The sequence below is a fragment of the Geotrypetes seraphini genome, chromosome 14 (genome assembly GCF_902459505.1).
Source record: "Geotrypetes seraphini chromosome 14, aGeoSer1.1, whole genome shotgun sequence".
Taxonomy (NCBI): Eukaryota; Metazoa; Chordata; class Amphibia; order Gymnophiona; family Dermophiidae; genus Geotrypetes; species Geotrypetes seraphini.
This window is the reverse complement of record NC_047097.1, coordinates 57,416,282-57,435,553: the sequence shown is the minus strand read 5'-3', so window position 1 is coordinate 57,435,553 and position 19,272 is coordinate 57,416,282. Positions and strand designations below refer to the sequence as shown.

Below are 19,272 nucleotides of genomic sequence, written 5' to 3'. Positions count from 1 at the left end.
AAACACATCCCCCTGGGATAGGTTAAATTTGTCCCTGAGGAATGATACGGTTTACATATTATGTACAGGCAATGGAGTGTTAAGTGACTTGCCCAGAGGCACAAGGAGCTGCAGTGGGAAATAAATATATACCTTTAATTGTGCAATTAATTGTGATTAAACTTTTTAACTCAAGTAATTAAATGCAATTTTAAATGAAATGCTGCCCTAAAAGGAGAGATAAATTTATACAAACTGTGTTTTTGACTACAGAGTTGCAAAAGTGAACAGAAAGAGTTTAACCCTTTCAGGACCATAAGGATCGTAGGCCAATTTTTGTGGTTTTGATGACATTTTTATGGTAAAAAGGGCTTGCAGATGCCAAAAAATTGATTTTTTTTTGTGAAATATCATTATTTTTATTTAAAAAAATCAAACTTCTGGCTTATGGACAGTGTGGCAAGTGAATCTTCTCGTCAATCTGGCAACGACGCTAATGAATGAATGTCGGAACCAGTTTGTTTACATAAAGGCAGTATCATATGGAATCCGTACATATCAAATTTAGAACTGTAGACTATCCCAATCAAAATTTATAGGATTTTAAAGTTATGGGACAAATATGTCCCTTGGCACTGAAAGGGTTAAAACAACTAAAAAGCAAATACACTTCCCCCTCCCCATTCGCGGTTTCCCTACTCGCGATTTCACATAATCGCAATTTTTTTGGGGGGAGGGAGGAGGGAACCCCCCCCCCAATATTTTTGTCTTCCCCCCAGCATCCCGGCCTTACCTGATGGTCTAGCTGGTTTTCGGGGCAGGAGCGATCTTCCTACGCTCCTGCCCTGTGCAGATAGCCATTAGGAAATGGCTGTGGGGAGTTCCCGTAGCTAGACCACCAGGTAAGGCCGGGATGCCAGGGGAAGGCGGAAGGGAGGCAGGGGTGGGTCAGAGCCGGATATTTGTGGTTTTTTGCCATTCGCGGTCCGGCTCTGCCCCTATCCCCCGCGAATAACGAGGGAGAAGTGTAGTTCTAATTTGTCATTAAACTGCATAATGCACTATGGGGCACATTTATTAATCTGCGTTAAGTGCTAATATACACCTAATACAGCAAAAAATGACCTAACATGGGATATGCTAGAGCAGGGGTGTCCACACTTTTTTGGCTTGCGAGCTACTTTTAAAATGACCAAATCAAAATGATCTACCAACAATAACATTTTAAAAAACACAAAGCACACTGTACGCAGAGAAAATGTTAATTATCATTTATATTCCCGCGGGTTTTCAAATAGGTCAAGGCAGATGACTTTATGCAATGTCATCTCAGTAACAACTATACAAAAATAGACAAATATACCCCCTCCCCCTTTACTAAACCACGATAGCGGTTTTTAGGGCAGGAAGCTGCGCTGAATGCCCTGTGCTGCTCTTGATGCTCATAGGTTCCCTGTGCTGAAAACCGCTATTGCGGTTTAGTAAAAGGGGGCCATAGTGCAAAATATAGACAGCAGATATAAATTCTCAAAACGGACACATTTTGATCACTAAATTGAAAATAAAATCATTTTTCCTACCTTTTTGTCTGGTGATTTTATGAGTCTCTGGTTGCACTTCCTTCTTCTGTAAAGCCAATATTTCTTTCTTTCTTTCTACCCCTGCCCCCCTCTCTTTCTTTCTCTCTCCCCTTGCCCCCCAAGCCATCGTGCCGATTTCTCCACTTCCCTGATTCTTTCCCTACCCCCCTCAAGCCACCACTCCGATTTCTCCCTGCTGCTTCCCCGAGCCAGGCCTGACGCATACAAGCGCCGGGCCCACAAAACTTCACTTCTGACGTCAATTCTAATGTTGGAGAGGAAGTTTCCAGGCCAGCCAGGCAGCGATTGGCTGGCCTGGAACTTCCTCTCCGACGTCAGAATTGACATCGGAGGTGAAGTCTTGTGAGTCCAGCGCTTTTACGCACCAGGCCTGGCTCGGGGAAGCAGCAGGGAGAAAAAGATCGAAAAGGCAATGCGATTGACTCGCGTTACCTTTGCGATCTACTAGTCGATCGTGATCGACCATTTGGGCACCCCTGTGCCAGAGCATTCCATGTTAGTTTTGCCATCTGTGTGCACTAAGCGAGTGGTATTTATATTTTTTGAGGGGGCAAGTCATGGGCTGAAAATGGGTTTGCATGAATTGGTCAGCTAGCATGCTGACATTAATGCCACATTAACTGGTTAGTGCATCTAAAATGTGGGAGCCTTTAGTACAGGGATGTCCAACCTGCGGCCCCGTGAAGTATTTTGTGTGGCCCTGGTTGAGGGCGATGTAGTGTTTTCCTCTGCTGCCCCCGAGTGCCGTCTTGCCGGCTCCCTCCTCTGTCTTGCTGCACCATTTGCGTGTTTGTGCGGCCCTAGAAAAATTTTTTCAGCCAATGCGGCTCAGGGAAGCTAAAAGGTTGGACACCCCTGCTTTAGCACCCCCTGAAAACGAAGCAGTAAAAGCTCCTGCAGTAATTTTTTTTCAATGGCTGTGCTAATATTAGGAAAAATATATGCAATAAATGTCACTAAATAATAATTCGAGGTTCGTAGGGTGGGGATGGGGTTTCAGGGGACCTCTGGTGGCAGGAGGGAGTGGGCATCCCTCCTGCCTTTTTTCAGGAGGGAAAGGGGGAGGGGAGGGCATGTTTGGGGGGTACCTGGCATGGGGGTCTCAGGTGGCAGGAGATAGTGGGCATCCCTCCTGCTGTTTTGCTGCCATGGGGGGTGGGTGTTGGCATGGCAGAAGGGAGTGAGCATCCTTCCTGCCATTTTTTTACTTACGCAAGGGGGGACACGAATGGCAGGAGGGAAAGGCCATCCCTTCTACTGATTTTCGCTAGTGCGGATGGGGGGGGGGGAATCCCGGTGATGCATTCATCAGGGTCATTGGAGAGGGCCATCATTGGTGAGGGAGGGGCTTTTTTTTTTATGGGGCAGATATTGTATGCATGTAACACGTACAGCATCTGTGCCCATTTAAAAAAACGAAAGAAAAGAAAAAGGTTTTCTGCCCCGAACAGCATGGCAGGAGGCTTTCCCCTGCCTCTCAGCTGATTCCCCTGCTGGCTCTGCACATGTGTGAGAGTCGCTCTCACAGTGATCCTTCGGATCGGAGAGTCAGAGTAAGACGAACATCCACGTGAATCATGTGCATGCAAGCTTTTTAGTACATCAATAGCTCTTTCCAAAAAATTGGCTTACCAATCCTCTTAGTGCATCTAGGCCTTAGTTTGTCTGGAAGCCAAAGATATTGAGGTCTCTTTTCCTCCACTTTTTCTTTATGATTTACTTGTTGGTTTTGAATGGTGTGAAGTGTGAAGCCCCAACAATTCTTCAATTGCAGCATGTTCAGATTTTGGAATTAATGTTACAAGCATAATGACTGCGTTTATATTGGTCGGTGTTTTCACATACTTTGTAGTATACATGAAATATGTGCATGGTCAAGAGCAGGTGTAAATCTAAGCCCACAATTTTCCTGATCACAACACTAGTTACATATATGCTCAATTATGAAATTACCCCTTTAAGCAACCAGAGCCACTACTTCTGCCCAATCTTTTTGATCTTCTCTCTCTGTTACTGAAACCCAGATGTAATAACCAGACATTGTAATGTGGCAGAAAGATGACTCTAAAAATTGTCACATTTTCATTAATGTGATTAAAATAAACTGGTAATCAGTTTGGCATATTTCCAGGATTATTTTTTGCTGTTGAACTTTTCTAATTTCCAAGTCATACAGACCTGGCAATATTTTTTCTATCCTAGCTATATCAGCATTTAATATAAAACGAGTCTTTCATACAAACTGAATAAGTTATTTTATTACAACATATGAACATGACTTTATCTTTTATAATGTCAGCATTTTCTCAGTGCAAGAAGTTCCATGTCATAAGGTCTGGGCTCTCCCAGACATGATACAGTCTGGAAACAAGATAAACTCCAGTTTGCAAAATTACAGAACACAACACTGAAAAAATCTACAGTACTCCTGATATAAATAGTGCAAATTATATATACTGTATGTATATATATATCTACAGAACAAGGACTATTATATATATAGTGCATCTAATGTACCAAAAAGTTTTTATGCACCAGATGAATCAGCATTATTTAATAGGAAAGTTATTCTAATTTAGAAAAATATTTTTTTCTTTACTCTTTTAATTAAAATCATTCATTTTTCTTCCTTTTTCAAAAAAAATTGTCGAGCTTCTTCCCAGATGTGCCGAGGAAATCTGTTGGAGAGTTCCAGGTAATCCTGAGCACTGAAGAATTTTTCTAGGACAAACAAGAAAAACAGTGAAGTCAAACACACCTTCATTCCTTTCATGGCCAAAGTGGCTACATAAGTGACTAGACGTGGCAGGGCGTTTCTCATTTCATGTATTTTTAAATTCCTGGATGTGGACAAGATTTAGGAGTTTTTTTCTCAAGACCCTACTCTTAAAAAACTAAATTTACAAATGTTATTAAACTACATCACATTAGACTTCTGGTTATCTTGAAATCAGACAGATACTATGGTTTTTACATTAGCAGCTCTATAATTGCACAAGATGATGTTAAAAATAAGAACACTACTGAGACACTGACATATTTCTCTAATCTCAGCTCTAAATGAATAATAAAGCACAAGAAGTGGTCCCTGCACTCATGTCAACTTCAAACAATAACCTATAGAACAGTGTTTTTCAACCTTTTTTGGGCAAAGGCACACTTGTTTCATGAAAAAAATCACGAGGCACACCACCATTAGAAAATGTTAAAAAATTTAACTCTCTGCCTATATTGACTATATATAAAGTAATTCTCTTGAATAGGAATCAAATAAACACAAAGAAAGTATTTTATAATTACTTTATTACAAAATAAAAATTATAAAATACTTTATTCAGTGCGAAACCTGGGCCTGTTTGGCTGAACACAAAGCTGATATTCTGGCTGGAATCGAAGAAAGACACACACGTAGCTCTTCGTCAACAGCTCTCAGTCTCTCTCTGTATTTGGTTTTTATAGCATACAAAAATAGACAAATATACCCTCCATCCTTTTTATTAAACCACAATAGCAGTTTTTAGCGCAGGGAGCTGCACTGAATGTCCAGCGCTGCTCTTGACGCTCATAGGCTCCCTGCGCTAAAAACCACTATTGCGGTTTAGTAAAAGGTGACCATATTGTAAAATATAGACAGCAGATATAAATTCAGAACTGTGCATAGTAAGTGAAGGGAAGTTTTCATCTCTGGGAATTTACCCAGTTAACTATTAAGTTATTTGGGCAAATTCCTTTGAAAACTGTGGTAATACTGCCTCCACTTTGCTAAATTTAAAATAAAATCATTTTTCCTACCTTGTCTGGTGATTTCTGGTTGCACTTTCTTCTTCTGACTGTGCATCCAATCTTTCTTCCCTTCTATCAGCCTGTATGCTTTCTCTCCTCCACACCTCATTCCTTCCCCCAACTTTTTCTTCCTCTCTCCCTGACCTTTCTTTCTTTTTTTCTGTTTCTCTTCTTTCCTTCTGTTTCCCTGCCTGCCCCCTTTCTTTCTTTCTCCCTGCTGTTCCCCAAGCCACTGCCACTGCCGCTGCCATCGGGGAACAGGACCCACCAATGGATAACAGGCCCCAAAGCCGACGCCGATGCATGCTCTCCCTGACGTCAATTCTGCAATCGGAGAGGAAGTTCCGCCCAGCCAGGCAGCGATTGGTTGGCCCGAACTTCCTCTCCGACTAAAGAATTGACGTCGGGGAGAATTAGACTTATCTGCTCGATAGATTAGATCGCCAAGACAAAGTGAGTCCTGGGTGATAGACTCACTTTGCCTTGGCGAGCTACTGGCGCCCCTGCCTCGGGCCCCCTGTCAGCTCCGGGCCCGGCGGCCCTGCGGCACACCAGGCAGCATCTCGCGGCACACTAGTGTGCCGCGGAACAGCGGTTGAAAAACACTGCTATAGAAGATACTATTTGATGATGTCAGGAGCAGGAAGAATGAAGGTCATCTTGATTTTGACATTACTCAACAGAATCTGATAGTCTACACACCAGAATACTAAGTACAAACAAAACAAAATAAAAGGAAACAGTTGGGTCAAGCCAAAGATCTATCAAGTCCAGTATCTTGTTTCCAACAGTGGCCAATCCAAGTCAGAAGTACCTGGCAGGATCCCAAAAAAGTAGCAAGATGCCATGTTGTTTAACCCCAAGGATAAACATTGGCTTTCCACAATTCAATCTTAATAACAGTTTACTGATTTTTCTTCCAGGAACTTGTCCAAATGTTTTTTTTTTTAACCCAGTTATGCTAATTGCATTTACCACATCCTCTGGTAATGAATTCCAGAGCTTAATTGTACAGATTTTCTTCTTTGTTTCCAATGTGCTTTAGAGAAATTGCAACTAATTTACATTTACCCATTATATTTATAACCAAAACAGTCAATAATGAAAAAATATGTATGCTCAATTTGTTAAAACAGTTTCAATGAGAAAGAGTACGACTCAAAAAAACACCAAACCATGGTAAAAAGATAAATTACACTATAAAGATACTTTGTATATCCATCTTTCCCATAGTCAATAGATCCATTTAAACATATAAATATAAACCCAATCTCAGCCCCCACCCTCACCATAGCTTAACTAGATTTTTACTTTCATATGCGCTTTATACCCTCCACCATACATTAAAACATAAAAAGCCCCATACATTCCTTAGCCCCCTTCCAATGGCGAAAATATCACTACTACTACTTCTTATCATTTCTATAGCGCTACTAAACATACACAGCACTGTACATCAAAACATAGAAGAGACAGTCCCTGTTCAAAAGAGCTTACAAACTAGTCTAGACCAGGGGTAGGCAATTTCAGTCCTCGAGAGCCGGAGCCAGGTCAGGTTTTCAGGATCTCCACAATGAATATGCCTGAGATAGATTTGCATCTCAAGGAGGCAGTGCATGCAAATCCATCTCATACATATTAATTGTGGATATCCTGAAAACCTGACCTGGCTCCGGCTCTCAAGGACCAGAATTGCCTACCCCTGGTCTAGACAGACAAACTGGACAAGAAGGTGCATCTAAACACAGTGATAAAGTGGGGGAATTACAGGTGGGTTGGAGTTAGGACTTGAAAGCAGCTTCAAAGAAGTGGGCTTTGAGTCTGGAATTGAAGAATGCCAGAGATGGAGCTTGACGTATCGTGTCAGGCAGTTTGTTCCAGGCAGACGGTGCAGCAAAGTAGAAGGGACGGAGTCTGGAGCTGGCTATAGAAGAGAAGGGTACCATCAAGAGAGCCTTACCTGATGAGTGGAGTTCCCAGGGGGGAAGTGTGGGGAGAGAGGAGAGATATTGAGGATCTGCAGAGCAAATACACTTGTAGATCATTAAGAGCAGTTTGAACTGTATGTAGAAATGGATAGGGAGCCAATGAAGTGATTTGCGGAGTAATGTGGGCATAGCGACATTGGCGGAATATCAGGTGTGCAAACAACCAAGCAAAGCAAGATAATGGAACATATATTGTTGTAACATTGGAGCAAAAGAAATCAAGAAACCTAAATAACCCTTTTCCTCTAGTAAAGCACACACTTTCACACATCTTCGGAACCAGTAAAACTATCACATGTGTTGGGCACAACCTAAAATACTCAGGCATTCCCCATGCATGCCCTTGTTTGCCTTATTTACAAAACACTCCAGGCCCTATTACAACAGAGGCTCCCACGTCAAAATCCTTCCCTTAACCACTTCAATAAGCCCTTGATACAATTTGGATAAAGGTTTTCTTGTATGATTTATCTAGAAACAAGACGCTCAATGGGTTTTGTGGGTCTAGCCCAGGGGTAGGCAATTCTGGTCCTCGAGAGCCAGAGCCAGGTCAGGTTTTCAGGATCTCCACAATGAATATGTATGAGATGGATTTTCATGCACTGCCTCCTTGAGATAGATGTAGAGGTAGGTTACAGAAATGGTCAGGAACCACTTCACAGGTCACAGCCTGATGGGCCGCCGCGGGAGCGGACCGCTAGGCATGATGGACCTCTGGTCTGACCCAGTGGTGGCAACTTCTTATGTTCTTAATACTACTTCCAACTTCGTGCTGCTTCTTCTCAACATCCATGTCTCCCTAGATGAGATATCAGCTCTCAATCTAGGGACCTGTTGCAGAACACAACTGGCTCGTTCTGGTTAACTTTGCTGCCAAAAACATATTATGAATAAATTCTCTTTGAAAGCCTCAAAATCTTCTACCCCCAACAAATGTAGCCTGAGACCCCAAGCCAAAGCTTTGCAATGGACATATTCTTTAGAATATAATTGCATACCACTTTCCAGAATCTTTGTATCACCCTACATGATCATCACATGTGGTTGAAAGAACCCGAATCCCCACATCCTCTCTAGCTAGTGCCTATGGGCCGCTTACCCATATAGAATAACAGCATGGAGCTAGTGTAGAGCCTACTCATCACTTGATATTGAAGCTATCTGTATTTAGTAATCCAGGAACACTTGGAAACAGAGGTATACACTTCCTCCCAATCTAATTTTGTTAATGGTGAGATCATCAGCAAGTTCCATTGTGCCTCATGATTCTTCACCTTTCCCTCCAGAAGCCCTTGATACAATTTTGAATAAAAGTTTTCTTGTATGATTTATCTAGAAACAAGATGCTCAATGGGTTTTGTGGGTCTAGCTCAGGGGTAGGCAATTCCGGTCCTCGAGAGCCGGAGCCAGGTCAGGTTTTCAGGATCTCCACCATGAATATGTATGAAATGGATTTGCATGCACTGCCTCCTTGAGATGCAAATCTATCTCAGGCATATTTATTGTGGAGATCCTGAAAACCTGACCTGGCTTTGGCTCTCGAGGACTGGAATTGCCTACCCCTAGTCTAGCCAATTGACTAGTATAGTACATATGTAGTATCACATCATACCTTATGCTATGAGTTTATCATGTTGGGCAGACTGAATGGACCACACTGGTCTTTATCTGCTGTCATCTACTATGGGGATCATTTTCAAAAAAGAAAAATGTTCAAAAAGGGGCAGATGGATGTTTTTATTGACAAACTCTTCTAATTTGCTATTTTCAAAACCTATTTTCTAGCTGGATTTCTATGCTGTTCATCCGTAGTTCATCTAAATCTCGAGAAGGCATATCAGAGAAGTGGTGTGGGCTGGGCAGCTTATAACCTGGACCTTTTTTCTGCCATAAACAAACATTTAAGAAAATGTTCAGGGACAATTTGGACATTTGGGCTAGACCTGGTTTAACAGCAAATAAGGGACAAAAGGTGCCCAAACTGACTAGGTGACCACTGGAGAAATGTAAATATGACCCCGTCACATTCCCCCTGTGGTGACTGACCCCCCCTCTCACCCCGTCAAAGATGTAAATAAAACAGGACATACCTGCCTGAATGACAGCTTCAGATGTTCTGGGCAGTCCTAGTATAGGTTCCTGGAGTAAGCTGGTGGTCAGTGCAGTGGACTGCAGAGAAGGGGGACCAAGGCCCATATCCCACTCTAACTTGTACAAGTGTGAAGGAGCATGTGATCCTACCAAAATCCACCCAAAACCTAGATGATGCCAGTTGGGTCCTATTAATATAGGAGTTCAAAATATATTATGTTGGTTCTTCAGTATATCTACTACCTAAATTATTACCAACTATTGTAATTTTTAATATTATTTATTTATTTTTTATTTGAAACTTATAAGTCTGTTGCTATAAATTATTAAAAAAGTATATTTAGTGTTATTTTATAAGTGCTCAGTCTTGTGTATCTTACATGGAAACCAAAGCAAGTTATTACAGGACCATCAACACAGCACTATTGCTCTTTTAAGTTGATGGCACTACTTCACCTATATCGCACTAGTCAAGAAAAATATCGATCTTGGAAAAATTAGTTTGTGGCACCAAAGTCAAGTAAAACGAGGCAAAGACCATCTAATGTGATAAGATAAGTGCTACTTTTTTTGTTTGATTGAACATTGTTGATTTATCAGCTATAGTGAATTTCAGCACATATTTATAGTTATGTCAATCATACTGATACCGTCAATGCATTTGAAAAAGGACATATAAGCGCAATGATGGTCCTGTAATAACTTGCTTTGGTTTCCATGTAAGATATACAAGACTGAGCACTTATAAAATAACACTAAATATACTTTTTTAAATAATTTATAGTAACAGACTTATAAGTTTCCAATAAAAAATAAATAAATAATATTAAAAATTACAATAGTTGGTAATAATTTAGGTAGTAGTTGTACAGTTGGGTCCACCACATACTAAAAGGGGGTTAGGGTGAGATGTAGACCTTGGACTTTTTATGTGAAGATCACTGCAGTGCTCTATAAGGTGCCCCACTTTTCCTGAGATAGCTCACATTTTAGTAACACAGATCTAGATCATCATAGCCCATCCAATCTGCTCAGAGAGGTGGCATGGGTTGCCCACTCTTGCCGGTTCCTTCCCCTCTTTGTTGTTAAGGTTGTACTTGCCACACTGCGCAGCTTAACCTCTATCTGTGGCAATCTAATATAATAAAACGCTAGGCCGCGCATGTGCACTTCCTATGTGTGCCGGTTTTCCGTGAGCTGTAGCGACACATAGGAAGTGCGCTTGCGCGGCATACGCTCTGTCCTGCTCCCTGTTGAAAGATGCAGCGTCTCCCTTACAGTAACTTTGCCGTTGCCGCCTCTCCGCTCTCTCTCTTCCTCCACCCCCCCCGAGGCGGATGTCGACCGCGGCAGCCCGAGTCGGATGTCGGCCGTGGCGGCCCGAGTCGGATGTCTCAAATCAAATCAAAATTTAAAAAAATGGAGACTTTCAAAAGTATGAATGAGCGAGAAGGCAGAGTTGAAAGATTCCTGGTCACCTGGGTGGGGGGAGAGATGCTGGGCAGGGGATGGGGTCTCATGCCCAATCACTTTAGGCTGAGGCCCACCCAAATGCTGCAACACACGGAAATGGAGGGCAGAAAAGGGGTTGATGGACAGGGGAAGAGGTGCTGATGAACAGGGAGGGGGGGGGGGCAGAAAAATAAAGACAGGCCTACTGCTGGACAGGGGGAGCAGGAAGGAGGTGATGATGGACAGAGGGAGGTAAAACAAAGGGAGAAGGGCTTCTGCTGGATAAGGTGAGCAGTGATGGGGTGGTGGAGGACACAGGGGAGGTAAAAGGAAGGGAGAATTGACAGGGGGAGCAGGCAAGGGGTGGTAGTGGACAGCCAAGGAAAAAAAAAAAAAAGACAGACAGACAGAAATACATAAAGCGACTAAGGAGAGAGAAAAAAAAAAATAAAAACAGACATACACATATATATTCTAGCACCCGTTAATGTAACGGGCTATAAGACTAGTCATTTATATTTTACTTGGAGTGGAAACACTCTATCCTTTATTCCATCCTCTTACAATATAGGGATCCTTTCTGAAGTCTTTCACTCATTCCATCCCCACCATCTTACATGGAAGCGCTTCACATATATCCACTACCCTCTCCATGAAAAAGCATTTCCTGATGTTGCTTTTTTCCATTTCCCCCCTTGCAGTTTCATTTCATGTCCTCCAGTTCTAGTGTCTCTTCGTTTTCGGAAAAAAGATCTGTTCTTTTATCTTTTTAAGTATTTAGATGTCTGTATCATATCTCACTTATTCTTCATCTCATCCAAGATATATATATTCAAGGGGTTTATCTACTAAAGTATGCTAGTAAATGGGCTTAGCACATGCTAACATGGGACTTTTGCGTGTGCTAAGCCCATTTTACCATGCCAATGTAATAGGGTCATTTCCAGTATTTCTCTTTCAGGTCATATGCTAATGTGAACACTAAAAAAAACTTGAAGGGAGAGCACTTATCACCTATTTAGGAGGCATTAAGCGCTCCCATGTCATGGATGTATTAACCGGTTAGTGTGTAGTAATCAGACTATGGGGCTCATTTTCAAAACAGAAAAGACATCCCAAAAACAGCATAAAGTGGCACATGGCCATTTTTCTTGCCAAAATGTCCACGTCGCCATTTTCGAACTCAACTTTCTAGATGATTTGCTAGGCTTTTGGGGGCAAATTCTGTAAAGGACGCATAAAGTTAGGCATCCAAATAAATTGGATAATAAGCCCAATTAACAACTTTAACAAGCAATAATTGAAAGTTAGATGTCCAAAGGCTATGAGCGATTCACAAAATAGACGTCCACAATTTCGTGGATGGCCATTGGAAAAAGCTGCGGTAACGGGATAGGCAGCACCAAACATTACAACAATTAATACAACCACCTAAAGATATTCACTTGGTAGATACCGTTATCAGAGACTAACTAGAACAGGTTCCTAATATGGAGAAAAGACCCAAGTGTCTTAAGTGGTTATATTAATTTTTTGATATTCCGCTTGTATAATATTACTTTTTGGCATTACAATAATAACATGCACAGAATATAGACTGATTCACAATTTTGCTTATCTGCAGTTGCATGCATTGTGATTGCTATTCATGCCATGCGCTCATGTATTCACGGACCCCCAACCTTAGAATAAAAGCTTTGTTTCCTTTCTCTTTCACTTCCGGTATTATCTTTGCTTCCAGAAATGGCCACCAAGCATCAACAGAGTGAGTTAGAAGCATAAGAGAGCAAGTTACAAGCTCCAAAGAGGATGGCCAACAAGCATCGAGAGAGGGTTATAAGCACCTGCAGGTACAGCTTCAAAGAAAAAGAAGCATGTCATGTGTCTGAATGACAGCCTTCATTTTGGCAGGTCTTTTTCTGTTGTCAGCCATGAGTTCAATGTGATTGAATCCACAATCTGATCCATCCAGCAAAAAAGGGGAAGACATTCATCAGTCTGTTTGCGAAGTTGCACCAGAAAGTTCCAAAGCAACATCTGTGGTTCGTGATCAGTCAGTGGAAAAGATGTAGAAGTGGCAATACGTCACCCAGGGGCAGGAAAATGTGAAACCCTTTTCTGCAAGTTCAGGTTGGCTAGCGTGCACTAAAAAATGTAAACCTTTCCGGGCAGGCAGGTTCAGCTGACAACGAAGCTACTGAGGACTTTAAAATGTACCTGCTAAGTGTGATTGAAGAAAAGGGATATGTGCCAGACTGGGAAACAAACATGCATACTGAAAATGGCAGCAAAAGCCCCAGGATTCAAAGCATTTAAAGAGTGCGCCACCCTGCTACTGTGAGCCAATGCCAAAGGTGATTTCAAATGCGAGCCTCTTATGGTCAACAGAGCCTAAAATTTTGCACACTTAAAGGAAAGAACCTGAATTGCATGTCAGGATGGGCATCAACGTTAGAAAAACTTCTTTAGTTTTCATATAGTTTGGATGACATGGAGGAATGTGATCTCATGCTGGAGCGCAGTCTAAAATTCAAGTGTCTGACGAGCTCTGCGTTTGTCCCTTACGTTGAGACATTCAAGGACTTGAGAAGGAAAGCCAAGCAGACAAGACTGACACAGTTTTTTCAGTCAATAAGTCACGAGACTCACGCACCAGAGGTTGATGTGACAGAAGCCAACTTGAGTTGGTTCATAGACAAAATTGTTCGAGATAACAGCGCGCCGACAACTGAGCGCAAGGTTGACGGCGCGCTGAAGAAAAGCACTATTTTAAAGGGTTCCGAAGGGGGGTGTTGGTGGGGAACCCCCTATTTTACTTAACAGACATCGCGCTGGCGTTGTGGGGGGTTTGGGGGTTGTAACCCCCCTCATTATACTTGAAACCAAACTTTTTGCCTGTTTTTTAGGGAAAAAGTTCAGTTTTAAGTATAATGTAGGGGGTTACAACCCCCCAAACCCCCCACAACGGCAACCCCCACCCCCCATCGGAGCCCTTTAAAATAGTGCTTTTCTTCGGCGCGCTGTCAACCTTGCACTCGGTTGTCAGCGCTCAGTTGTCTCGCGCGATTTAGTCCAGTCACCACTTGGGTTTCTAGACAAAATCGCGCGAGTCCCGTCACCACTTGAGTTATGTGCTAGAGGTTGATCAAGCGGAAGTCGACATCTCCATCTTCTACAGATACAGTACTGTCATTCTGGAGTTACACGCCTGCACCTCTCCAGAGGTTATGTGTCAGAAGTTGACCTATCAGTGCTAAAAGTTAATCAGGCTGATATACCATGAGTGATACAGTCCAGCGCTGTACTGTATCTGTGTAAAGCTGGTTTTTGTCAAGTAATGTTTTCATAAAGGTTTATGCTACAGTCTGTTTCCCAGTCTGCACTGTAGCATCCTGAACCGTTTTGTTCTAATGGTGAGCACATTAAGGGCCCCTTTTCAAAAGCCGAATAGCAGGTTCCAGCGTGGCTATGTATTTATTTTTCAGCACTGTTGTGCACAACTGTTTTTGTTTAACAGTGTTACTGTACTTCTAATGATGAGAAAACCACGGTGCATTGCACTGGTTGATGAGCAGATTAAGAATTGTACACAATGGTCCATCAGGCCCAGTAGCCCGTTCTCACGGTGGCCAATCCAGGTCCCTAGTACCTGGCCAAAACCCAAGGAGAAACAACATTCCAGCATCTCAAAGAATAGCAAGGTTCCGGAACCCCAATGAGAGCAACATTCCAGAGATGAGATTGTGATGTCATAATGCCTCATTCCACAGTGCCTCAGAGCCAACCTCATCAGTGATACTACAATGGCTTAATTGCCCTATACTGGATGGACCATTTGGGTCTTTATCTGCCATCATCTACTATGTTACAATGTTACTTGGTTCACATAAGAACATAAGAATAGCCTTACTGGCTCAGACCAATGGCCCATCAAGCCCAGTAGCCTGTTGTCACGGTGGCCAATCCAGATCCCTAGTACCTGGCCAAAACCCAAGGGGTAGCAACATTCCATGCTACCGATCCAGGGCAAGTAGTGGCTTCCCCTCTGTCTTTCTCAATAACAGACTATGGACTTTTTCTACAGAAAACTGTCCAAACCTTTCTTAAATCATCACACATTGACCCCTCAGCACCTCTAATTCCACCTCTAGCCTTCCTCCTTTCCCCTGTATTATTGAAAAATGTCTTCTCACTTTGTTTTATCTCTCTAGCCATTTTTACTTCTGTTTATGCTTTTGTCATCTTTCTTTGAACCTTTCAGCCTTATGTGGTAATCTTGTTTGTGTTGCTCCATTTGTGATTATCTGTATTTTGTGAACGCTACTTTTTTTTTGCCTTGATTTCTGTGGCCACTTCATTAGTGGACCATATCAAATTTCGTTTTCCTCTTGCTTTTATTTACTTTCCTTAAATAAAGATCAGTAGCCCTTTCAGTTTAGTCCCACTATTTTTCCTCACCCCTTATTTGCTCCCACCCTTCCAACACCTTCTTCAGGTAATTCTCCTTTTTACCGAAGTCAGCTTGTTTGACACTAAGAATTTTGAATTAGCTTTTATACCAAACCACACTATCTAGTGATCACTGCTGCCCATGTGTGCACCCACCCAGATATTAAGACACACGTTCTCCATTTGTTTATAAATAAGTTAAATAGCATTGATCCTACCCTGGTGAGGTCCATCACCAGTTTTCTGAACAAAGCCCCTTGTAAGGCGTCAACTGTCTTTCTACTTCTTTCCAAATTTGTAGATGGAATACTTCAATCCACATCTGGTAAAGTCACTCAGTATCATCACCTCTCCTTTGCTCCCATCTTTGTAATATCATAGAACAGATCTCTGTCTAGATGTTTTTGGTTTTAATTTTTAAAGGTTTCTTTATTGAACCTTGTGTATACAAAGTAAGCAAAGATCATCAGGATACTACCTGAGAAACAGGTCCGTTAAACATTTTGAAACACACCACCTCTGAATTTTACAAAGTTTTAAGAAAAAGCTTAAATCCCCAAACAACAACACCTCTCACTAAGCCACCCAAACTGTATGAAAACTAAAGAAGATTATTCATATGGTCTGGTGGGCTTCCCTTGAAAAATAAATCATTAAGTAGCTCACTCACATACCAATGTTGTCTGGGAGGACAGTTAAACACAAAAGGTTAGAAAGGAGTTCAAATGTTTTCCCATGTAGCCAATGTGCACTGCTGATCAGTCAAGAAATGTTCTATCTCATAGATATACCACATAGTATTTTACCATTTTAATATAGGCAGAGAAACAGCAGACTGCTTCCAGGACCTACACTGTTAGCATGGCCACATTAAACATTACTGCTGATTTCTGTGAAGCACTAGGACTGGTCTTTTAAAAGATAAATTGCAGGATCCCAGGGAATCACAATCCCCATCCATCTCTGCACTTTGGTTTGCATTGGTTTTCAAAAGGCCTGCACATTTAAGCAAGTCCACAGTGCCCTTCTCACTGCATCTCTGTCAACAAAGGGGCGACACCGTGGCAAAAATAGGATTAAGACAGGCAAATATCAGCAATATACGATTTTTACACAGTTTTCCTGTATGTTAACAGTGGTGATGGGCCAAAAATGATTGTCCGCACTATGTACCATTAATAGCAAAGGAAGCAATGACTGAGATAGCTTCTTAACAGCCCAATTAGCTTCCTCATACTGAGTACTGGTACTCAGTTCCAATTCCCATTAATGAGCAGCAAAACAGGGAAGACCATTACGAAGATACTGATATAATGCCAATATTAATTACTTGGTTCCCCCCAAATACCTTCCAAAAAGGTCTTGTGTGATAGGAATTTATTCTAATATAAGCAAAAATATCTTTCTAAGGAAGATGATATGCCCTCGATAACTCCTCAAAGGGAAATCTGAAAGACTGAGATCATATTCCACATACCCTGCAGCTTAGGAGTAAAGTTCATGGTATGTGCAAAAATAACCCATTTGGAGATATTGCCCTCAAAGAAACAAACTTCTCATCTGCCATCTGACCCCAAGTTTCCAACCCTAAAGTTTTCCATTGATCTGTACCCGAGTTTTCCATTTGACTTAAAAGACTGTAGCCTATATCAGAGTGGATCAATGTACCATCTCCTCTTTTCCACAAATCTTCTCTATTTCAGCCACTTTAATGTTTTTGAAAGAGATACTCCTTTTTTGCCATCTCTCAACTCCTGAATAGATTATAGCTAGGCATAGTGATATCTCATTCATGGAACTCAATGAACCATGTCTCTTCAATGGCCACAACGTCCAAATCTATTTCCACCATAAAGGCTCCCAGAACAGGAATTTTATTGCCAAGCCTGGGAGCATTTGTGCTCATAGCCTTTTACCAATTTTTGGATTATTTACTTTTATTGCATGAAATTTTTATCCCTCTCGCTACATTTCCCCCCCCCCCCATCATTATGTGTTTGTTGGGGTTGACATCCTGAGCTTTGTTTTCTCCCCTTTGCTCTAGTTTAAATGCCTATCCACATATTGATGGAATTTTTTCACTTAGGATTCTTTTTTCTGCTACAGAATAATGTAGCCCATCATAGCAGTTTGTTTGTTTATTGGGATTTCTTAACCACCTTTATGAAGAAATTCACCGAGGGCAATGTATAGCAGATATAGCATGCTGTTCCATCTATTGCCCATCTAAAACCTTCTTGATTACACCAGGCTTGGAGCCAGGTGCTAAAGCATTTTTCACCATGCGCAACCTACGAAAAATAAGAAAATTCTTCGAAAAAGATCACTATAGGATCATAGTCCAATCCCTCGTCCTAGGACTAGTGGACTATTGCAATATCCTCTACCTTTCATGCCCCACAAACTTGATAAACCAACTACAGACCATTCAAAACACAGCCCTCAGGCTGATCTACTCACTCAGAAAATTTGACCATATCACTAATGCCTACCTAGACTCACACTGGGTACCGATACGAGCTCGAATTCAATTCAAATTTTACTATCTATTATTCAAAGCAATAAACGGAACTGCACCCATCTACCTCAACAACCGTCTAAATCGCAACCGCACACCCAGACTAAGAAGAACCCAGATCCTATTCTCCTACCCACCACTCAAGGGAACACAGCGCAAGAAAATGTACGACGGCCTCCTAGCGACGCAAGCAGCGAAGCTGGACCCCTCCATCTCCAACCTGTTAACAACTACAAATGACTTTAAATCATTCCGAAAAGAAATCAAAACTGTTATTCAAAAAAACTATACAGCCTTCTTATCCCCCCTCCTTGCATCCTCCCCCTCCATGCAAATTTCCAGCTGACCTCCTTCCCCTCTGCTAATATCTCCCCAATGATCCTTCCAAGTAAACAACCCTGAACCACATTTTACCTACTAGTAATCCTTTATTCTCCTCCCTTCCTCAATTTCTTCCCTCTGCCTCTACTATTTAACGTCCCCTAAATTGTAACTTCCTAGAAATGTCCAGCTATCTTCTACTGTAATCCGCTTAGAACTGCAAGGTACAGGCGGAATAGAAGTCACTAATGTAATGTATTGTAATGTAAAGCTGGTTGTAGAGTGCAGTTTTTTCTTTCCCTTATCATGAGTGGGGTAGAACTTCTGAAAATGCTATTGAATCGACTATAGGTTTAAGTATCTCCCAAAATTTACAAGTCTTTGTACTGCAGATGTGATATTTCTAGCCAGATCATTTATTGCCAGAGGGATAACAACATAAGTTTGGTTTGTGTTCCTGCTGGCTGAGGATCCCAGAAGACATTTAACCTTTTTCTGTCCTTTGAACTGTGATTTCAAGTTGATTGTTCATGTTGGCTGCACCCGTCGTGGCTTTAACTTGTCTTTGGAAAAAAAAAATGCCTTAGGAGGAAGCAGAAACTGTTGGGAAGCAGGAACTAGGAGGAAGCAGAAACTGTTGGGAAGCAGGAACTAGGAGGAAGCAGAAACTGTTGGGAAGCAGGAACTAGGAGGAAGCAGAAACTGTTAGGTTGCCTATTTAACTTCAGCAGTGTGGAAGGCTATGTAAACACTACTGAAATAAGACAGCAAGGCATCTTGGCAAACAGACGACACGGTTTCGCAATGGGGAGATCTTGTCAAAACAAAGCAGGGTAGTAGATCAGGAAGACATAGATGTTATTTAAGCAGCTCTCGGTAAAGATTTTTGATGTGGTTTCATATGGAACATTGGTATAAACTAGCCAGTATGGAGCGAGGCTCGTTTACAAAGGCTAAACACTGTCATTAGCTATGAGGTCACATCTAGCTAGAAAAAAAAAGTTAAAAGCCAAAAGCATTGCTTTACTTTTATGCTCTTTTGTTTCCAGATGGCAAATGAACTGTAAAGAAAAGACAAATCTCCCTGCAC

The 19,272-nt window shown here is 41.7% G+C and overlaps 1 protein-coding gene across 2 annotated transcripts in view; it reads right to left on the bottom strand.

Annotated features, from left to right (window-relative positions):
* Window positions 1-3,818: 3,818 nt before the first annotated feature.
* SCAPER (S-phase cyclin A associated protein in the ER) overlaps window positions 3,819-19,272 on the bottom strand; it is a 392,992-nt gene continuing 377,538 nt past the window's right edge. For both annotated transcript variants that reach the window (XM_033920797.1, XM_033920798.1), the window contains one exon: window positions 3,819-4,301. In XM_033920797.1, the coding sequence (XP_033776688.1) occupies window positions 4,198-4,301 (104 nt within the window). In that variant the 3' untranslated portion in view covers window positions 3,819-4,197. The remainder of the gene's footprint in view (window positions 4,302-19,272) is intronic.